Source organism: Ursus maritimus, unplaced genomic scaffold, assembly GCF_017311325.1.
Source record: "Ursus maritimus isolate PB19 unplaced genomic scaffold, ASM1731132v1 scaffold_3, whole genome shotgun sequence".
In the NCBI taxonomy this organism is placed as follows: domain Eukaryota; kingdom Metazoa; phylum Chordata; class Mammalia; order Carnivora; family Ursidae; genus Ursus; species Ursus maritimus.
Genome location: NW_024425563.1, coordinates 64444523 through 64464944, shown reverse-complemented (window position 1 = coordinate 64464944; position 20422 = coordinate 64444523). Strand labels below are relative to the sequence as shown.

Here is a 20422-nt window from a genome sequence, read left to right as displayed (position 1 = left end):
TAGAGACAGCCAGCGAGAGAGGGAACACAAGCAGGGGGAGTGGGAGAGGAAGAAGCAGGCTCCTAGCGGAGGAGCCTGACGTGGGGCTCGATCCCACAACGCCGGGATCACGCCCTGAGCCGAAGGCAGACGCTTAACCGCTGTGCCACCCTGGTGCCCCTGGGTTTTTTTTTTTTCTCTAATGAAAGGAGCTGTGGAGACAGTGGGGGCAAAGCCATAGTAAGGAAGTTTGGTTTTGTAATAGCCGCCTTTCTCACAGAGTGCTCCATACACATTTCTGTTCTTTAACTGATTGGGTACTCCCGTAATGTTTAGTTTTGGGCTCATTTCTACAGCCAGGTTTTGTGACTTGCATTTGCTCTGTTGAAATCCCTTCTAGGAAAATGTAAATGATGTGAGGGCGGGGATAGGACTGCACCAGTTCACACGGTGCCCGGCATGATGTATAGTACATAGCAGGTGTTTAACATATAATTCTTGAATGAATGAAACTTAACTTGAAGCTGATTATAATATATTTTATATGCTGCTCTCGTTTCTGCTAAAGATTCTCTTTGCAGTTTTCTATTACACTAAACCCCCCCCCCTTTTTTTTAATCTAAGAACTCAATTTCAAGAGATTGAGAAGCTTACCTGCCTAATAGCTCTGATTGGACCAATCGATGCGATGTTTGAAACACATATTTGATCCCATGGGATCACTTATTTTTCTGTGTTGAAAACTGAGCAGAACTCCCGACACCAACCAGTAATTTCACAAATTTATTCTGTTGGTTGGAAAGGAGACAACGCTCCTGACTGTGAGTGATGTGATGTCAATACTTCTCCAACCTAGGCTGATTGTTAGTGAGAGATCAATGCCATCATTTTACCCACAACAGGCAGCACGTTTGAGTCTGTGTCTCAGGATACCAGATAACCTAGGAGAGGGAGCCTAGTCTTTTCTCTTTAGAAAGTTTGGCTTCAAGCCATACACACTGAAAATCCTTTTTGTGTCAGTGCTGTTTGTTTTCACAGAGTCTATGGTCTGTTGTCAATGGAGGGCTCAGAGCGGCCCTTTATGGAGCTTTCTTTGAGTAGCCTTTTGGGATCCAGGGTCAGGAATGGTCAGCCGAACTTACTCTCACAATATATAAGTTTACTCGGATTTAGGAAAGATAGTAGCAGAAATCCTTTGAAGAAGATTTGTACGGCATCATGCAGTATTGTACAAAATTAATTGCGGGGGGGGGGTCTTTTGCGTTTCCCGTCTTCCAGTCCAAAAGGAAGAATGCCTAGGTTTGACTATTTAACATAGTGCTAAAGTTTAATGGGTATTTTTGGTTGCTTTAAGATCTTCCAGAAACATTATTACCCACAGCTACAAAGTAACAGGACTCAGACCTAAAGACACTGTGGAGTCCTACAACAGGTTGCGTGAGATCAGGCCCGGAGGGCTGCCCAGTTGGATTTGTTGATACCCCTACTTTCCTGAGTAAACATGTTTCCCTATTCATGCGCCCCTAAGCTTTTAAAGGAGTAAGCAAGGTTTTAGCTGTGCGATTTTAACAGCAGTCAGAAAATTAAAATCTAACATGCTGCCTACCTAAAAGTTGTATATCAAGATGTATTAAAATTAAGATCCCCACTAATGTAAAAAGTAGATTGCCTTTTGTTCTATTGAACCCTTAGATTTTTTTTCATATCCTAACATTCATTTATAATTCCTTCTTTTTGTAAGCCCATGGTGAGTGTGTACATGGAGCTGCCTGTCTTGCCCAGCCCCCACACCCGCCACAGTCAAATCAGCAGACATTTAGCAAGTATTCACTTCACCGTCAGAACGATGCCGTTGTGTCAGTTGCAGTCCATCCTCAGTGAATCCAGGGTGTAACCATTTTGGTGGCTAACATATTCTTGGTGTCGTTTTAATTTGCTTTTCTTTCATCCCTAGTCAGCTTGAACCTTTTCCCATTTTTGTTTGCTAACTTTGTTCCTCCCTCCTTGGCTTAGCTGTTCCTTTTGGCTCATTCTCTCATGGGGTTATAACAATTGTCATCAGAATCCTGACCTGAGAGCGGCGGGCTCCCGGGCAGCATGTCTTCAGCAATTAGTACTTTTGCTTTCTGTCTCTTCTTCCTTTCTTCATTATAGTGGAAAACGGGAGCAAAGTGGATGGTATTGGAAACCATGGAAGGGAAAACTAATCTGAACTGGAGGAGACTCCCATGTAAAGTGTATTAAGCTGAGTTGGATAACTCCAGTTTTGATAAGTAATGGGAAGCAGCGTGAGATTATGTAATGATTTGGCATTGTTGGCGGACTTGGACTCCAACAGCAGGCCTGCCATTCTTATGTGGCTAGAATAAAGCCTACCTCACGACACTGCCAAGAGCACTAAATGAGATGACACGTGAGGGCCTCTCCTATCCTCTCTCCTTTGCGAGGGTACCGGCAACAGTCTGGTGGCGAGGGCGGGAGGCCGGATGACACCAGCACTGAAGATGGAACCTCTATCTTGCCCCAGCTCCACCCTCTTCTTCCCTGCCGTTAGCATTTAACATGTTTTCTCCTTCAGTCTTCACAGCAGCCTTATTATGTATCATTATTCCCATTTTTCTGATGAGGAAATTGAGGCTCTGAGAAGTTAAGTACCTTGCCCAAGGTCATGGATTTGGTAAAGGATTTGGGTTGAGTTCTGTCAGATTCCAGAGCCATTCCCTTGCCACAGTGCCAGACTGCCTTGTATAATGAGTGTGTGACTGAGGAATGAAAAGGAGTTAATGGAGTGGCCATTCCACTGTTCTTTCCACTACTTCACTTGGTGAATGACTAATAAGCAAACACTCCCAAAGGGTATTTGCATTTTAAAAGAGGAGCTCATTAACCCTAATGAATCTCTAATTGGTGGAATATGTGGGGGAGATATTTCTGATCACTGGGGCTTTCTCCTGTGTCTTCAAGGTGCCTGGCTCCCCTGTTCTCCTTCATGGATTATCAGCTGTTCTGGAATCAGAATTACATAGTAGAATGCAGTCACATACTGCTAGTCCGCCCCAAATGCCATTGAATGAATTGACAGGGAGTTGTGCAAAGATAGCCAAAGGAAAGTAAGTGTAGGTTAGCACCCTGGAAAATGAATGTTTGAAAGCTGAATAACAAATTTGACAATTTTTAGGGTCTTCTGAAGAATCAGGTAAGAATAATATATTTCATAATCAATTTTAACTTCAGAAACATTCTATCAACGTTTCCCATATTCTGTTCATAGACCTCTGCAAGATGTTTAATGAGTATCCGCTGAATAAAATGCTCCATAGTCAAATATATTGTGAAAAAAGTTTTAAAATTTTTCTTTCTTTTCTCTTTCTTTCGGTGGGAGGGAGGACAGGGAAGGGCAGAAGAAGGAGAGGGAGAGAGAGAGAATCCCAGGCAGGCTCCACAGCCAGCATGGAGCCCAATGTCGGGCTTGATCTTACCACCCTGAGATCTTGACCTAAGCTGAAATCAAGAGTTTCACACTTAACCAACTGAGCTACCCACCCAGGCTCCCCTAAAGTTTCTTGACCGAAGAATTTCTCAGAGCCTTTCACGTGTTTAAATGCATTGGAAATCAACTGGAAGGGAAGGCATTCTGCAGATTTTTCTCATACTTTTGACCATAGAAATCTTTTTTCCATCTGAACCCCTCAAAACTAGTGTTTTGTAGACTGCATTCTGAGATACTCAGTTCTATATAATTCTTCTCTAGTTAAAGGAAAGAAAACAGTTTTCTGTATTCACAGCTTTTCATATTTAGGTAGGCTCCAGCCCTGTCCATATCAGCCCATTCCCAGTCCTGTTAGACCCTAGGGCCTTCCAATAGTAATACGCCTCTTCTCCAGATAAGATCTAATCATTAGCCCACTAAATAGAGACCAGATTCTCATTTTTATTGCCTATTAAGCTGATGTTGAAGAATATGGCTTCCATCAAGGACCAAATGGATTTCTGAACCCCAGAATTAGATTGAGTTCCATCCAGTTACAGAAAATGCTGGGCTGGGGCAGGCTTTCCCAGGTGGGAGGAGGTCTCTGTGGGCGGTCAGAGCAGACAGAGCCACATGATGTCTGTGGTCCACCCATTCTCAAGGAGAAGAAGTAGGTGCAGAGTCATGTGTGCAAGGCCCCTCAAATTATCAAGCCATGGATTAGAAAGTAGAGGGAGGCCTTGGTTAAAGTTAGTAGAGCTTCCTCCACATTGAAGGAGGCCTAAGGAATGAGGGTACTCCCTCACCCCCTCTCCTGCCAGAAAGTCTCCTCTGGGTAACCCAAATAGGCATTGGGGTTCCTCTCCCATCACTGGGGATTTCTCTCCTTTTCTCCTTATACTGAGTGGTCACTCTTCACCACCATTTCTCCCCGCCATTGACCCAATTCACCCAGTAGAATAGGATTGTAATGATACTCTAATGACCATCCCCTTGCTTGTTTCCTCAAATAACTCAAACATAATTCAGCCTTTTATCCTAGGAAAGGTGGAATACATATAGTCTCTAGAACAGGGATCAGGAGGGGCACCTGGCTGGCTCAGTTGGTAGAGCATGCAACTCTTGATCGAGGGTCATGAGTTTGAGCCCCACATTGGACATAGTGATTACTTCATAAAAAAAAATTAAATAAAAAACAGGGATCAAGAAACTACAGCCTGAAACTTGTTTTTATAAATAAATTTTATTGGAACACAGCCACATTGATTGGTTTCTGTATTGTTTCTGCCTGTTCTCAGCCACAAAGGTAGAGTTGAGAATTTTGTGACAGAAACTGTAGGACCCATGAAGTCTAGAATGTTTACTGTCTAGCACTTTATGGGGAAAATTTGCCAATCCCTAATCTAAAATATAGATGACTTTCACTCCAGCTCTTTTAAGTTCCAAAAGAGCATCCTTAGTATATATAGGTAGCCTTTATTATTTACTCTAAATAGAAACTGCATTTTCAGCCAAGAAAATTGCATGGTTGTTATATAAGAGGGGTTGTTGCTTTTTGTGAAATTGTTTCTAGCCTTACAAACTTCTGGAAAGGTATCAAGGGTACTGTATTTGCTTTGAAAGATGGGAAGAGGCTTGCTGTGGTCAGAAGTGTTTGGCATCATCAGTGGAAAGGGAAGAGAACAGATAATCTGTGGGGCTTATGGAAGAAAAAGAGTTGAGAGAAGTGTCTAGGGGCCCAGAGGGTTGGACCAGCACAAGATCCCTTTCGGATCCTTGGGCCCTTCTCTTCACTGTTCTGTAACTCAGACTTGATTCTTCCACGTTAGCCCACATCCATTGGAACCTTCTACCAGACCAAAGAGTCCCTAGAAATGTTAGCGACTAGGTTCTGCTCCCATCGTGACTGCCTTCTACCTGGGAGACTTGGGGGAAGTCACTGAGTGCCTCTGCCCCTGGGGGTTCTATTCGTTTTAAACAGCTGATTCGCAAATGATGTTTAATCTATCCAGTGTATAAATCAAGAGTTAATGGATAATTTGAGAACTAAAGTACCTTATTTCACATTTGTCCATGCATCTTTCTTTATTGGTGAAGTATGTAACTTTTGTGGGGGTTATAAAAAATTAGAGAAAATAACTGAATGTTTCTCATGATAAAATAATTCTTCAGTGGGAAGAAAAAACCTTCAAAAATTATATTTCACTGTGACCTGTTCTTTTCTGTTTGTGGTTTGTGCAGTTTTCATTTTGTGCCTTTGTTTATAGAGAATAATCTCGCAGATGGCATTTTTCCTTGTAATCAGTTATTGTCCTATCTGAGTCATCGCCAGACATGGCATTTCAGTAAATAGTGATTCTACAATCGCTTCCAGGCAGATAGATGTGTTGTGTGATGTCAGGAACACCGGCTGATAACCTTTCTGGTTATTCAGGCAGTAGGGAGGAATGGAGAAAGCTTCGTACAGACACACAGCTTGAAGTCAGAAAATGGCAAAGTAAGCGCTGACTTTGTGTTGAATGATTTTAGCCCAAATACAGTGTTTGTGTGGCTATAGGATAGAGCAATAATCATTTGAAAAGGTAAAAACTCTTGAGTAGATGGCCTTTTGTATTGGACAATACATATTGTAAGTCAGGCATGTGAGTCATTAAACACACTCTGACCTCAATGTATAGAGAGCCTTGTATTACCTCCTGTGGCCTCACGTTGTTAGCCAAGCCAACGACACTCCCCGGGCATGGGTTTTGCCACCTGTAAACTGGGGGTTGATGATCTTGTCCCTAACTTTCAGAGAGAAGAGAGATTTCTGAAAAGCAGGTTCTCCTAGATATCTGTGCCAGTAAATGGTCAGTTTAAACAAGCACTTGTAAAATCAGTCAAAATAGTTTGACTTGATGGGTTGCAAAAGTAGTTTGATGTAAATTTTTCACTTAACAGTTATTAACTTTGTTATCCTGTAGACATAACCCAGAAATTCCTGATGCTTTTGTTTTGGTATGATTTTTTTTCCCCTTATAAATAATCATTAACTGTTTTTAAAATCTAATAAGTTATGCCACAATCATGGATCCCTAGAAGCAGTACACCCTACTGGTACTTAATATAGTTGCCTTTTAAGTTTAATAAATGTTTTATTTTATTTTATTTTTAAGATTTGTATTTATTTATTTGACAGACAGCCAGCGAGAGAGGGAACACAAGCAGGGGGAGTGGGAGAGGAAGAAGCAGGCTTCCCAGCAGAGCAGGGAGCCCGATGCGGGACTCGATCCCAGGACCCTGGGATTATGCCCTGAGCCAAAGGCAGACGCTTAACGACTGAGCCACCCAGGCGCCCCTAATAAATACGTTTTAGAAGGACATTAAGTAAATGCTCAAATACAGCTTTTATTTACATAGCATTTAATATTTTATCTCAGTTTTAAGGACTAGAAACTAAAAAGAGAAGTTCACTAATTTATTCAGCCAGTATTTATTGAACACCTATTATGTGGTAAGTCTTGCCAACGATGATAATGTTGCACATAGCTGAGAACAGAGCTTATAAGCTGAAATATGCACTGATTGATGTGCTTGCATTTTATTTTTAAAGATTTATTTTAGAGAGAGTATAGGGGAAGGGCAGAGGAAGAGGGAGAGAGAGAATCTTAAGCAGGTACCACACCCTCCCGGGAGCCTGACGCAGGGATGGCTCTCACAACCCTGAGATCATGCCCTAAGCCAAAAGCAAGAGTCAGACCCTTAACCAACTGAGCCACCCAGGCACCCCATAATTCCTCATGATTTTAGAATTTAACAGGTTTATTTAATGCCTTAAAATTTCAATGAGGCTCTTCCTTGATTATCGGCAATGGTATGCTAAACTTTTGTGTTTCATAAAAAAAGTTAAGCTCAGCCAGGACTTGCATATTTTGTTATCTCCAACCAGGACTTATGACCTTCCTTATTAACAAATTCCTAACCTTTAGTGTTGGCCACGTCATCATCTCTGAATTTTGTAATCTTCCCTGTTGTGGGCATTGGGAAGTGCAGTTTACAAATTACTAAATCAACCTCTCATTAATTGTTTCTGTACCTACCATGTGTTAATCACAGATCACTAGTGATAGTTAATAAATTAAAATAGGCCATTAATAAATTAAATTATGCTTACACTTACCTATGTTTGTGTCTGTCCCATGTCCTTGGAGTCAGCCTAGTTACCAACTTCCTTTAGTAATATAACCCACCCAGGCATCAGCCTTAGGAATCAAAGTATTAAGCAAAGGCTAATTTATGAATTTGTTCATTGTTCTTCCCTTCTGTAAAGGTTGTTTGATGTTTGGTTAATTATTACATGCAAATATACATATCTACTCTGAGGCAAATCTAGAGACACACAAGTAAACACTTATAATGAGTAAACCTTATTTAAAAACTAATTTGGAAGACAGTTACTTATATTATAAAGACTTTTAATTTGAAAATAATTTGCCTTATCTTCCTTAAGTCATAAGCTTTCCTAGTTTATGTGAAATATGACTTGATTTATGAAATACGAACTTTTCCAGAGCAAATCGCTATTCAAGCAGGCCACATCCCTGGTTTAGGTTGTGTGTATGTATATGTACATATGATTTCTGGAAGTTTTATGAAATTATCATTCTTAAAAATTAACTTACTCTGTAACAAAGGAAATAGTAATTGTTTCCATAATGTGAAACGTATAGTAACAAAAGATATTTTAAATGAATAGAAGACAATTTGGCTTCAAGGGTATGGTAAAGATTTTGTTTTTGTTTTTGTTTTTTCTCTTCATAGGAGATACAGCACATGAGCAAAGAAAGGCAGCAAAAGGTAAAACTTCAGAAGCCGAAGACAGCCAACCTTTGGAGGTAAGTGGAACTCAGTAACTTCTTTTGGGTTGAAGCTAACAAGTCAGTATGATTGTATAGACCTCTGAGGGTAAATGGTAACTTCTGCTCCTGCTCTGTAGACAGGTGCCTGGGACAAAGAAAACAGGTGATCTGCTGAAAGTCAGGGATGGCAGTACAGGGAGTGGTCTCACCGGGGCTAAGCTTTTCCTGATGCTGGAAATGGAAACTTTCAGTTGAAAAAAGGAAAAGAGCACTTAAGTCAAAACATTCGAACTATTTTTAATTGAGTGACTATTTTCTAATACATTGGAATAAATAATATATGAAGCTATAGAGAACAGTTTGAAAATAACCTATTGAGAACTGTATTACATTACTATTTCCAGCATCCAAGTGTACTCCTTGACATTGTTTGGTAGAAAGACTAGTGCATTTGTTCTTTTCCATATAAGAAAATGATTTCTTCCTTGTGTGTACTTCAAAATGTAATTCAGATACTTCCATATACTATGTGGAAGCATACTAACATGATTTAATCACTAAAATAATCATTTTTATGATTTAGGGGGAATGTTAATTATTAGGGTACAAGAGATATCCATGAATTTTGGAACTTTCTACATGGAGACACACCCCTATTTATATTCTTCTTGTAGCACAGGACGGAATTGCTGCATCCAGCTAGAGAGCTCAGGGACCTGGCCTGTTTGGTTCATCTCTGTAGCCTAAAGCCTAGCGCAGAATAGGCAGTTTGAAAAGATTTGTTAAATGAATGGATGAATACAGTACGATTGGTCAGGATGAATCTTATCCAGTCGTGGCTTTAAATTCTCGAAGAGGCTGATGACTCCCCAAGTATATCTCCGTGAGACCTCTCCCCTGAGCTCCAGACTGTACATGCCATTTCACTGACAAGTTTCTAGGCCGTTCCACCTTTATGCAACCGAAGAAGACTGGTTGATTCCCAGCCCCAACACCCTGAAGGTTCTCTCTGCTCAGGTTTTCACCATCTCTGTGTAACAGCATCACACCCTCTCTACAGTGGTTTAGAATCAAAACCCCTGAGGGGTCCCGGCTCTTCTCTTCCTCATGCTCCACATGCAGCCCGACCGTAAGCCCTGTCACCTCTCCCTCTACATCTAAAATCTGACCTCCTCTCAGCACCGGCACTGTGAGAACCCTAGACTGCGTCACCACGCTGACCCCCGTTCTTCTCCCTTATGACTGTTCTCCACACAGGAGACGGAGATCCGAATCAGATCACGTCACTCCTTGGCTGAAAACCTGCCTGCTTCCCACTGTAACTAGAATAAATGCTCTCTCATCTCCTTTCTCCCCACACCCCCAAGCCCCAGCTCCACCTCCCAGCTGCTGTGCTGTCCCTGGTCATGTTAAGCTCCTTCCCACCTCAGCCTTTGCATTTGCTCTCCCTTTGTTACCGGAAGGTCATTCAGGTCTTTGGTCAAATGTCACTTTTCATGACAACCTCAGCTAAAGTGTCTCTTTCCCCCGGTCTCCGTCACATAACCCTGTTTTACTTCTTTCATCAAGTTTATTACTTCTCCGATTATTCATCTGTGTACTATCTGCCTGTACTACCAGACTCTCTGGGCCTAGCAAAGTGTCTGGGACGTGGAAGGTGCTCAGTAAGTACGTGTTAGTGATAATCAAGATTTCCTGTCATGTCATCATCGGCTTGCCAAGTTAAAGGCCTCCACGTGTTATGTTGACTCATTCTCCACTATCTCTTTATCAAGTCTATCAAGTCTTATTGATTCTGGCTCACAAATATCTTCCAGGTCTGGTTTCTCATTCTCCAACGAGCTCTTCCTCTGCTCACTAGACTGTTACTAGATAAGCAGTTTATTTCGCAGATCCCTTTCTGAAAACCACCAGCAGGTTTTGTGACGTCAGGCCCCTCAAATGCCTTGAAACCTGCAGAATAAAGCTTAAAACCAAAATGCTGTTCAAATGGCACCTGCCTTATGAACTCTTTTCGCTGCGCTCCCAGCCAGAGATAACCCCAGTGTCCTCGTACTACTTGTGTTGTCTTTATGACTTCACCAAAGTGTCAGTTCCTGGAAGGTGGAGCCTCCAGCTTAGTGAACTAGCTTCAGCCAGCAACATACTGTCAGGCGCATGTGGTGTGACAGAGATGCCCTGTCAGTGATTCTGGGATGGATAAATGAGCAGATAAGCAGTCTTCTGCAAATGCTGTCTTGGGAGTCTCTTCATTTAATCCTATTAATCCTGTTTTTCCCCTTACACTATAAGCACATAGTTGGGTTTTTTTCTCTTTATCACTGTAAAAAGAAAAAGCTTTCTTATTTCTTAGGAGTTACCCACAAAAATCTATTAATTTACATTATTTTTGGCACTCTTACTACATAACCAGGGAAAAGTGTAATGATTTCAGTTAGTTGGAAAAAAAAAAGGGGGGGGAGGCGGGGGAGCCTGGGTGGCTCAGTCGGTTAAGCATCTGCCTTTCGGCTCAGGTCATGATCCGGGGTCCTGGCATGGAGCTCCTCATCGGGCCCCCTGCTCAGTGGGGAGCCTGCTTCTCCCTCTCTCTGTCAAATAAATAAATAAATAATTTTTTTAAAGATAGACATCTGATTAAGAAATTGTAACTATTGTACCGAGCAGGAAAGATTCTATTTTAATTTTTAGTGGCTATACAAGAAATGTTGAAATATTGTTTATAATGAGAATATGTTTGGTAAATTAGTGTGGGTTCCATAATGCCTAAAAATAACACTTTAATTGCCAAAATATAAACTCCCTAATCTAAGGACCCATTGGAGAAGGTGGTTTTTAATATATCGAAACAGGTTTTTTGGGGAGTTCAGATAAACATCGAAATTGCCTGCTATCCTCAGGGACTTGTTGGACCTGGGGTGGAGAGGGTGTAAATACACATACGACTCTGATTTTTAGCGACCGAAGCAGAAATTCTCAATCTATTCGTGGAAAAATTAGAAAGTGCACAAATCACTATAATATAACATGGAATAAATAAGTTCCTTTAACTCCATAACTACAAAGATAAGCTGAGAAGAGGTGTCATTAGGGAGGGAGAGTGGAGAGAGGCCTCAGGCAATAGGTGAGCTTCTGACCTTGAAAAAAATTGGTCTTACCATTTATACAGTGAATTCCTATGTGATAAATTCCTGTGAAATTCCTTAATGAGATCCTTCAATAAGAACATTTTAATGAAAACTTGGGGAAAAAAAGAACATCTTAGAAATACAGGGGCAAATGACTTTCCACACAGGAACCTCATTGGTAGATGATAAAGGGTTAAGAAGTGAATGTAGCTCGGCCTGCGTCACACTGTAGTTTTGATGGCAGTTAGAATATTTTAAGTAGTCTGTGATATTTTTCCTTACAATTCATAGCCCAAGTATACTTAAAAAATGTGTTCCCTCTCCAAACAGAGCTCTCTCCCGACATCATGGAAATTCTGGCATCTAGGCAGAATATAATGTGCAAAAGAGAGATCTGGTTTGGATGTCAAATAAGTTCATTTTTACAGAGGTGGATATGAGATATCTTCATGTGTTTACACAAAAGACTGTGGAAGGCAGTGTATTTATTTGTATTAAGTAATTAGTGGGACGTTGTACTTTGTGAACTGAAAGTAATATGACATCATTGCAGAAAAACATAATTTCTCAGTGTACTTGTCATCTTCAGTCCCCTTCCCTAAATATTTTAGGGTTTCTCTCAGTGAAGACTGTAAGTAGTTGCTACTGTTTCTACCTTGGTGTTCCCCCTGTATGATCGCAGAGCATCGTCACCTAAAATAGGACAACTTAAGGACATATTGAACCATCCAGTCATCAAATATGGTTACTCTCACGTTGCCCTTTAGTCAATGTTTTAAGAGCCACTGGTAGCTTTTAAGAGTATTCATCATGTTTTCGGTGTGTAGGGTGTGAGCCCCTATAAGCCCGTGTTTGGGCTTACTGAAATGAAAATCATTAGACTCTAGTACTTGGGAAAAGCGTTATAATTTGGAACTAATTCCAATTGGAGGATTATCCATCTCCTTCTGTTCCTTCTTTTTTTCCTCGTTGCCTTTCTGGGTGAATTTTGGTCATGAGTTGTAATGATGTTGCCGCTACTTACTGCCTTCTGCCAGTCTAGGAGCCTGTCACTTACAGCTCAGGGGGATAAACCCACAGATTCACAGGGGGCCCCGTTTTGAATTTTTGCCATTATGACTCCTCTTTTCAGGGAAATAAACATGACAAGTAAACAAGTAATTAGTCATTATTTTCAAATCATCAGTCATGGGAAGTGTTTTGTATTGTGAAAACTGGAACCATATTAGCTACTAATTTACTAGTGGGCCTGTTCTTTTTTGGTTTTGTAGATATATTTCAAGAGCTATGAATATGTAAATTTCAGGTTCTTTAATTATATCCAGTTTTGGTGACTATTAATTTCAACCTAGTTTTAGTAGATACTTTTAGATTAAGTGTGTATTGAATTTAAATTTCTTTTATTTGTACTCCAAAAATTATTTTTAAATTTGCATTTAGTTTTGGTTTCCAAAACTGAGGAATATGTTTATTTATTTAGTTTACTGGCCAAAAGATAACAAAACACAAAAACAAGCCAATTAAAAATCTCCCCACAAAACCACAGTTCTATTTATATATTTGTCTTGAGTGACAACTAATTCACATATGCATATGGAGACACATATAAAATAATAACTAACAGATGGTATAGTTGCGAAGTAGGATTTATAAAGATTATTATCAGCTGGTGGTATTGAGATACTAGTGTGGTTATGCTGACAGAAGACACAAAAATTATTTATAATAATAAACTGTGACACTAATATCCCCCCTCAGCTTCTGTTAACCAAAGTAGCTTATTGCATACTTAATATAAATTTCTTAATGACGACCTAAAACAATCTTACAGCCAATTTGTGCTAGGAAATTTAATAGACAGCAATTGCAAAACAGTAATTGAGGTAGCAACAACAAAATGCTTGCTAAAACTGTTGAGAATACTAGAATCCCTGGAAAGTGAAGTAAATATCTGGGGGACTTTGTTCAGCTCATTTCAAGCATACTTCTCAATGTCGTATACTGAATTTGTGTCTCTTTTTAAATTTATGTATTTGAAAATAGTTGAGTTGCCTGTGGAATTCACAGTTCAGTAATTTAGGAAACAAAAGGTTTTTTTGTTTGTTTAGAAAGGCATGGAATGCACATATTAGTGAAACATTTCCACTTTTCTTCTAATGTGTTTTTGCACTTCCCTTAAGTCTTTTAACAGAGTGGAGGAGCCTTCAGACTCTAGGGATTAATTTCCTTGTTTTTATTTCAGATAGTCATTAAAATGACTGAAAATATCCTTGAGCTTTGTAAATTCCATATGATAAAGACTGGTTACCATTTCTTAAAAGGGGAATAAGATGATCGCATTAAAGATTGGGTTCTGTGTAGAAAAGAATCCGGTTCCTGTGGTGCAGCAAAAAGGGGACTGGAGGGAGTGATTTTCAAGAAGATTTTAGGAACAAACATTCGTCTACCGGGTGTCAGGATTTCGGCTTTAAGAATTTTCTTGTATAACATAGCATCTAAGTTTATTAATTTAAAGTATTGGGGTTATAAAGATGATTATAAAACTTGTTTATTCTCAGGATAGTCATAGTCCAAATACAGGTATAATGGGTATTGATATTGAAGGCCGTTTGAATTGGTACAACCATTTTTGGAAAGCATTTTGGCAATAAGTATCAAGACCCATAAAGACGTTAATATATTTTGACAGTAATTCCACTTCTAGGATTTTATTCTAAGAAAATAATCTTTTCAATCCCCAAGAAGTTCTACATGCAAAAAAAAAAAAAAAAAAAGTAGTTCAATGGAATATTTTTCAGTTTTCTTAAATGCAATTTATGATTAGTTTTCAATAAAATATAAAAACTCTTGGTTTCATAATTTCAGTTAAAAATATGAGGTACAGAATTGTATATACAGTATTATTGCTATGTAAAAACCGTGCAGAAAAAGACGATGTGGTACATACAAGCATTAAGGGTAGTTGCCTTTGGGATGATAGCTGTATGGGTTCAATCATTCTTTCCAGTGCTCTTATTTTCCAATTTGTCTGTAATGAGTGCATCTTCTATTTTAAGTGTTAGGCTGGTGATGAGGAAGTGATGTATTCACTCGAGGGCAGATCTTGCTTACTAGAAGAACTATTTTATGTGGCAGCAAAAACAATGGAGCTGGCTATTGAGGATGATCCTTAGGAGATATGTTGGGATGTTTCTGCCTTGGCTCATTTAGGTTTAAGATCCCTTAATTAGTTGATCACAGAGCACCACATCTGATCACGATTTGTCAAAACATCTGTCCTCTCACCCAGGGGCCTTTCCAGCAGGGAGAAGAGTGAGGTGACTTGGAGGTTATTCTTCACATCTCATTGGAAATCACAAGGCCCGAACTTTTCTCGTTGATCAACCTGTCAGTGTCATTGTGTCAGCTATAAAGTCCTATTTCCCCCCAAAATATGTTGTGGGCTACCTTAAAGTTTAAACATGTATTTGTCTAAAAACCTTGCTTTTTTCTTTATGATGTTGAGACACTTAGTTGAACATCGTTTCTCCCTTTATAATAATTAGTTTATGAGAATATAATTTTATTGGATGAGTGTAAGGATCTTTGTTTTTTGTTTCCCCTAATACAAAACCGTTTTCAGATTTCTGATTTACTGGGAAATGAAGCACAGTTGGATTATGTCATTTAAATGGTAAATTTAATTCTTTAATGTGTTTATCCTCCTTATACAAGATACCCTTTGGGAAGAAGATTTTGTAGAGTGCGTTTCTCTCCTCTTTATTTTCATTTGAGTTATTGCACCATATAATATAGTAGAAAGTACATTAGGGGGCACTCCCCTGCTCACCGAGTGTATCATCTGGGACCCGTTGACAAGGTTCTCTTCAGGTTCAGTTCTGTCAATGAAATAGGTGTAGGTGGGTTAGATGCAGTATCTGAGACTTTTTTCTTCCCCAGAAGTCCTGGCTCTTCACGTCTTGGGAAAGCGAATTGGGATTTGTGCCACCAAATGCCGACCTTTATGTCACTACTGTGATGGTGGCAAGGAGGTGGTGATGGGTGGGAAGGTGTGGGATCTGCCGCATAATGAAGATTTTAGGCATTCATTAATCAAGCTTTTATGCCTGTTAGGAAGGAATGGTCCAGCAGTCCTGGCTGGTAAATTGTCAGACTGCAAAAACTACTTCCAAGGTCCTTGCTCTTGCTTATAAGGTCTGTCTTGGGCCACTGGTAAAGAACAATTAAAACACGTTATTATTTCTGTAGATCTATAAACTTTTGACTTTTATATTTGACAATCAGTTTATCATAGGTTGTTGATTGCCCAAACACTGGCAAGATGAATTAACTTGAGGCAGGCTTATCAGAGTTTGCAAAGATCTTTTCTATAACTTCAAACTTGTGTATTTTTGTTACCGCTCCATCTTTGTCCTAATTTCATTTTCACTGGAAAAAATTATAATTGAAAGGTCATAATTCTGATGTTTCCTGGTTTCCATTGGGGTTAACTAGCACACTGAAACATAATGTTCATTCATCCTAGTCAGTAAGGCCAAACCGTGCGAGGTGTATGAGAGCTGCCCCCATTTCCATCCAAGATGCACATATGGTGCGGCTAAGCCAGTCGTGTGAGTTTTACGCAATGTTCCTGCTCACAGTCTGTGGCTCAGCACCAAGTATTCCTCGCCAGAAGCCAGCTAACCTGCTGCTTTTGGAGCTCTGCTTGATGAAGCTAGGTAGCTTAAAGTGACCACAATGATATTTCTTTAACTCCAGCAATCTTAGTTTGTTAAAGTTGTATAACTTTAACCACCTGCCTCATCTGCTGATTTATGGCAGTTGATTGCAGTTAGAATCAAAGAACTGGAACCTTGTTACTGCATTGCGTGGAGCTGCCTTGGCTCCAATATGGGTTCTATACGTGCAGGAGGAGGAACCAAAATGTGGACATAAACTAGCTTTTTGCTTCGCAAATCTAGTTTTCTATCTCCAGATTAGAAAATATTATTTTAAAAAGTATATGGGATATTCTGTTTATATTTTGGGTGTCATTTTGTTGTCATTTTTCCAGTTTTCCCACTTTTATAGTTTTAAAAACCACAAAATCAGCAGGGTGAGAGGTCCATGTCGGGAGAACAACTGTTCTCTATTTCCCATAGCCATCTTTTTTCTAATCCCCTGTTTTTTAATTAGTAACAAATGGTCCTTATTTTTTTCCTCCTTCGGTTCATGTTACAGTCGTAACTTCTTGTGACTGCATAGAGAGTTTAAATTAAAGCACAGCCGTATTTATGTTGTCTTCAACTAGAGATTCTTTTTTGAGAGATGTTTCATCTGACTCTTTAGCAATGGAAAAGTAGCATGCAGATATGTATTTGGCCTAATTGGCATTTTCTGAATATTCTTCTTTGTACCTTACTGAGGACTCTAGGTGTGAATACGCTTATGAGGGTACACCCATACGAATACAGAAAAAACAGTTACATTGTCGTGAAGCTCAGCTAAGTTTGCATTGATCTTGCCATTGCTTTCCAGACCTGGCAGGCACTGTTCCTTACATGTGTCTTTTTTTTTTTTTTTCCAAATGAACTTCTGTGTTCTTCTACCCTGTTCAATAATTAACATTAATTTCCACGCATTCAAGGATAGTTTAATGTCCACTTTTAGGATGTCATAGCCTTAAGCACATGCCTTTCACACATTGCCTTTTAAATTAGTTAAGAAATCATTATGGGTGTGATTATGGGTAAATGTTCTCTATTATATGTAACCACCAACCAGTTATATACTAGAGAGTATATGTACTAGAACCTCCTAATGTAAAACCCAAAAGCCATAAGTTTTTTTAAAGTAATAGCAACCCCACATTTTTCTCCCTTTTTATGCCACTTGGAGAGACTGGCGTATACTCTACCTGCGGACACAGCCATGGTGGACGGAAGTATCGTTGACATAGTAATAAAAAGCCCATAAAAACTTGCTCAGAACTTCTGAACTGAAAAGTGTGTGTGAACTCTTGCATAATCCTACTTCTTAAGCTGGTTTTGGTTGGAGAGTAATTGCCAGAACATGCTGTTTGTTCACCGAGATGTTCTGGGATTTGTTGCTAGATCCAGCCAGTCTGTCAGAGTGTATCTCTGTCTCATTGCCTTCATCCTGCACGGATTGCCGGCCCTGAACCGCTTTTCAGCTTGACTGAGTGACTCGGAGAAACTGTTGTGTGGAATACTCTGTGACGTTTATTCTGAGGGAATTAAACTAAGACATTTTCTACTACATTACACAGTTCCCCCCGTGTCAAGTCCCACTCAGGTCTTCTGGTTTCTTATTGCTTTTGTATGAACTGAAAGTATTTTGCTTCTCCTAAGGTGGTAATAGTCCCTTTATCTCAGGGCCATTGTGATGTCTGTGCCTCATCTTTTTTTTTCTGTTTTCCTTTGGCAGGAGGAAGCTCATATCTAAATGTACAGCTCCGTTTTAGGAATTATTTAGAATTCTGTAGAATATATATTTGCATACTTATTTTCCTCTTTTCTACGCTCCTCTATTTTTCCCGTACATCATTTTTAAATTTATTGTGAATCTTGTTAGCTGCTTCGGAGTCAGTGTGTAGAGGAAAGGGTTCAAATTTGCACACATGTAAGTGTATTTATGTAATACTTATATAAGTCTATATTTCATGTGTGCTTTTTGCTAGGTTGTAAGAGATATACATACTAGGTTATAAGATATATATGTGTATACACACACATACAATTTTAATTTTCTTTCATTCCTTTTTTTTTTTTAATATGTGATAAAATTATACATGCGTTTTTTACTGTGACAATGTATGAACATGGGGCACCTTACTTAATGTCCCTACCATGCCTCAGGCTCACACCCTGACCTCCAGTCAGTGTGATTTCTTCCGGGTTGTTGACTGGAGGACAGAGGTAAAGGGAGCCTCCTTTCAGCTGCTCTCAGGCAGAGTGTCCCTTCGGCACTTGTAACTCACGCTACTTGCTCCATCAGCCACTCTGTCACCTCCTTCTACACACACTTTTTTTTTCCCCATGCTCTAGACATACTTTTTTAGATGGTTTACTAGTTAGATTTTAGATATAAGTATGGAAGACCTAGGAAAAGTGACTGCCTCATTTAGAGACACTGTTTTGGGAGTCATGATTTCTCACAGTGGTGAATTCAGAGGACCCCTGCAGGAGCATGGAGTGTGGCCAAAGGGTAAACGCTATCACCAGACAAACCTGGAGCTCGGATCTTGGCTTCTCCAGGAATCAGCATGGTGCCTTAGATAATACTTAGCATCTTAGATCTTCGGATCCCCTTGCTATAAAATGTGAATGGAAGTACTTACGTTGCAGGGTTACTGTAAGACTTAAATGAGTCAATATAATTTTTATTTATATGTTCATATACACAGTGTCTGACCTATACTGGACACTCAATAAATGTTTGTTTCTTTTTCAGTTGGAAGGAAATTATGGTTAATGCCTTGAAAATCATACTAAAGTAGGGTTGAAGGGATTAAATCAGGAGTTGTGCTCAGATGAAAGTTATAAACACCTGAAAGGCAGCAGCTTAAATTAGGGCTTTATTTGTCCCTTGTGATGAAAAAATCTCTTGGAAGGCAATGGAAGCACTGTTTCAGGAACTCAAGTTTGTCAAGACTGATGTCCTGTGAGTCTTGATCTTTTCCTCATAGTTTGCAAGATGGCTACTGTAGCTCCAGCCACCATATCCAGTTTTTAGGAAGTTGGAAAAAGGAAGGAGAATGAAGGGAGAATGAAAGTACTTGTGACCAGAAACGTTCCAGAACCTCTCTAGCAAAACAATGGAGCCTGGGAAATGTTTTTAACTTGGTACTTTGCTACCCCCAGCAAAATCAGCCTTCATTAATGAGGAGGAAATGGAAAGATGAGTATTGGATGGACTGTAACAGTTTCTGACATAGATATGATCCTCTTTTGCTTTTAGAAACTTCATTTTCCTAACAGTAGACATCAGTGTGGATGGGAGTGAGGGAAGTAGAGAGAAATACCCGTTGTTGATAACTGGACTCTCTTTGGAGTCAGGAGGTCTTTGAGGAGTCAAGGGGAATGTGAAATAAGGATATTTATTATTATCTTTTGAATCTATGATGTTAGGCATGGTGCTAATAGGAGTTTTACATATATTGCCTCGTTAATTTCTACAGATGAGATAGGCTATGTTATCTGTTTTATTGAGGAGGCCACCAAGTCTCAAGAATATCCATTTTCCAGGGTCACACAGCCAGTATCGGTAATGGAGCCAGAAGTCAGACTCACACCTGACAAACCACAAAATCTTTGCTTTGCACCGTATGGCATTCCTATAGAACTCTCAAGAAACCTGCTGTTGTACTTGGCTTTTATTTTTCCATAATGCCTTGTACTGCTGGGGTCCGTAATAACTGTATTTTGACCTTATTATTTATGTACAGAATTAAACGGAGCATCGCGTAAAGGGTTGCTGCTGTTGGTTGCCGAGGCCGTATAGAGGAGGCTGGGAGAGGCACAGGTGGTGCTTCCCTCTCATCACCACCACTCAGAGGTGGGGGCGGCTGCCTCTGTATTTCTGCCTCTAGAGTCAGTAGTGCCTAGGGACATTCTTTAGGACAAAGGGAATGTGGCAAAGCAGCAGTGACCAACCTCAGGAAGCCAGAATCCAAAATTGAAAGCTGATAGAACGATGTGATATGGAGGCAGGTATCTTCTCAAGTCAGAAGCTAGGGAATTTTCCTTGACTTCTTCCTCTTCCTCCACTCTGACCCCAGTCGGTCACCCAGTTGCTTTGCTTCCACCTCACTTACCTGCCGTGTCCTCTCCCTCCCCGCTGCAGCTGCAGTAGTTCAGGCCTAATTCTCTCTCACATTGACTATTGCGAAGGGTTTCTGAAACGGCCTCCTGGTCCTCAGTCTTACCGTCATTCAGTCCATTTGCCCACAGATACAACCACAGAGCTGCCTTACCTGATGGCGTTAGGGGCTCTTCAGCTGCTTCCAGGAT

General features: G+C 40.0%; 1 protein-coding gene and 1 long non-coding RNA gene across 2 annotated transcripts in view; one reads left to right on the top strand and one right to left on the bottom strand.

Moving 5' to 3' along the window:
* Positions 1-20422, top strand: part of UMAD1 (UBAP1-MVB12-associated (UMA) domain containing 1) — a 215707-nt gene that overhangs the window by 139020 nt on the left and 56265 nt on the right. Inside the window, exon 3 of the mRNA XM_040644247.1 lies at positions 8249-8322. Within this exon, the coding sequence (XP_040500181.1) occupies positions 8249-8322 (74 nt within the window). The remainder of the gene's footprint in view (positions 1-8248; positions 8323-20422) is intronic.
* Positions 15170-20422, bottom strand: part of LOC103658811 — a 175781-nt gene continuing 170528 nt past the window's right edge. Inside the window, exon 3 of the long non-coding RNA XR_005838593.1 lies at positions 15170-15289. This is a non-coding gene — a long non-coding RNA (uncharacterized LOC103658811). The remainder of the gene's footprint in view (positions 15290-20422) is intronic.